At 20.5% G+C, this 1,329-nt stretch overlaps 1 protein-coding gene across 1 annotated transcript; it reads left to right on the plus strand.

The window, feature by feature from the left end:
* Nucleotides 1-29: 29 nt before the first annotated feature.
* Nucleotides 30-275, plus strand: PCYB_006810 (hypothetical protein; the record flags this gene model as incomplete). The annotated part of the gene is made up of 1 exon (XM_004228102.1): nt 30-275. A coding segment is annotated over one exon (243 nt), but the record flags the coding sequence as incomplete, so codon positions are not given.
* Nucleotides 276-1,329: the final 1,054 nt, after the last annotated feature.

The raw sequence follows: 1,329 nt of genomic DNA on the forward strand, positions 1-1,329 counted from the left end.
AAAGTGTGACAGAGCCAAAAAATGTTCAGTGTTATATATTGATTATGTAAAAGAATGTCATAATGATAATGACTATGATTTCTGTAGAGAACTAGAGAATTATAAACATATATATGAAGAAAAGGTGAAATATATAGGCAAATGTGATGGCTTAGAGATAATATTGCCATCAGCCTTAAAACATGATCTTCGTGATATTATAATGATTTCTATGATCATACTAACAATGTTGCCCTTTCTTCTATTTGTACTATATAAGGTTAAATTATTTGGTTAACCATTAATAATAGATAATACACATATTATTGCATATTCTACTAAAAAAGGATAAACACTATACATTTATGATTCATAATTTTATCTAACATATAGTTTACTCCAATTAGATCACGAATAATTCATCGATTTCGAAGAAAAAATGTATTATATGAAAATGAGTCCTATAGAACTAACACATTATTAACTACTTCTGCAGGATCCCAAAGAACAGAACAGAATATAGCGTATAATATAGCTTACAATTCTGCAACAAATTCCTAACAATTATTAACAGATAAATCAATTCGTGCAGTACAAATTATATTAAATATAAAACTTACATGACGTACAAATTCTAATCATACAATATTTAAAAAAACAAATGGCCCTTTTAAATTTAAAAATAGTGTAAATTTTAAATTATTTAAAAAATAATATACGAACTATTTTAAGAAGTATTTTCTTTATTTTATGATAAATATTCATAATGACGAAATCCAAATTTTTGTAATAAATTAATTTGGAACATATAGTACATATTAATAAATTATGTGTAAAAGCATCAAGGAATGATATAAATTTGTTCTTATATTTCAAAATATAAATTATTATAATGATAATTCTATTTATTATTTATTCAGAATTCACATTATTTTAATAGAAAGATGTGGAAGATTTCATTAAAATATAATAATTCTTATAAAGTATTTTTCTTACTACATTGAAATGTATTTCCTATTAAATTTATTAATTTTAGGGCATATATAAAAAATTTATCGAATATTCTAGTACAAAACAAATAAAAATATATTTATCAAATGGAAAAAAATAATAAATAAATTCATACATTTGTGTAATGTTAACAATGACAAATGAATTATATATAAAATAAAGCACATTGTTATATCATATATTAATATATCATATTATTATAAAATATAGAAACATATATTTATAACCTTATAAATTATTTTTTAAATTTCTCTTATATAAAAAAAATATTTATGTTAAAAAATTAGTTGGATCCGAATTTTGCATACTACTTTTTCCGTAATATTTATACTTTATATA

The sequence above is a fragment of the Plasmodium cynomolgi genome, assembly GCF_000321355.1.
Source record: "Plasmodium cynomolgi strain B DNA, scaffold: 1104, whole genome shotgun sequence".
Lineage (NCBI taxonomy): Eukaryota > Apicomplexa > Aconoidasida > Haemosporida > Plasmodiidae > Plasmodium > Plasmodium cynomolgi.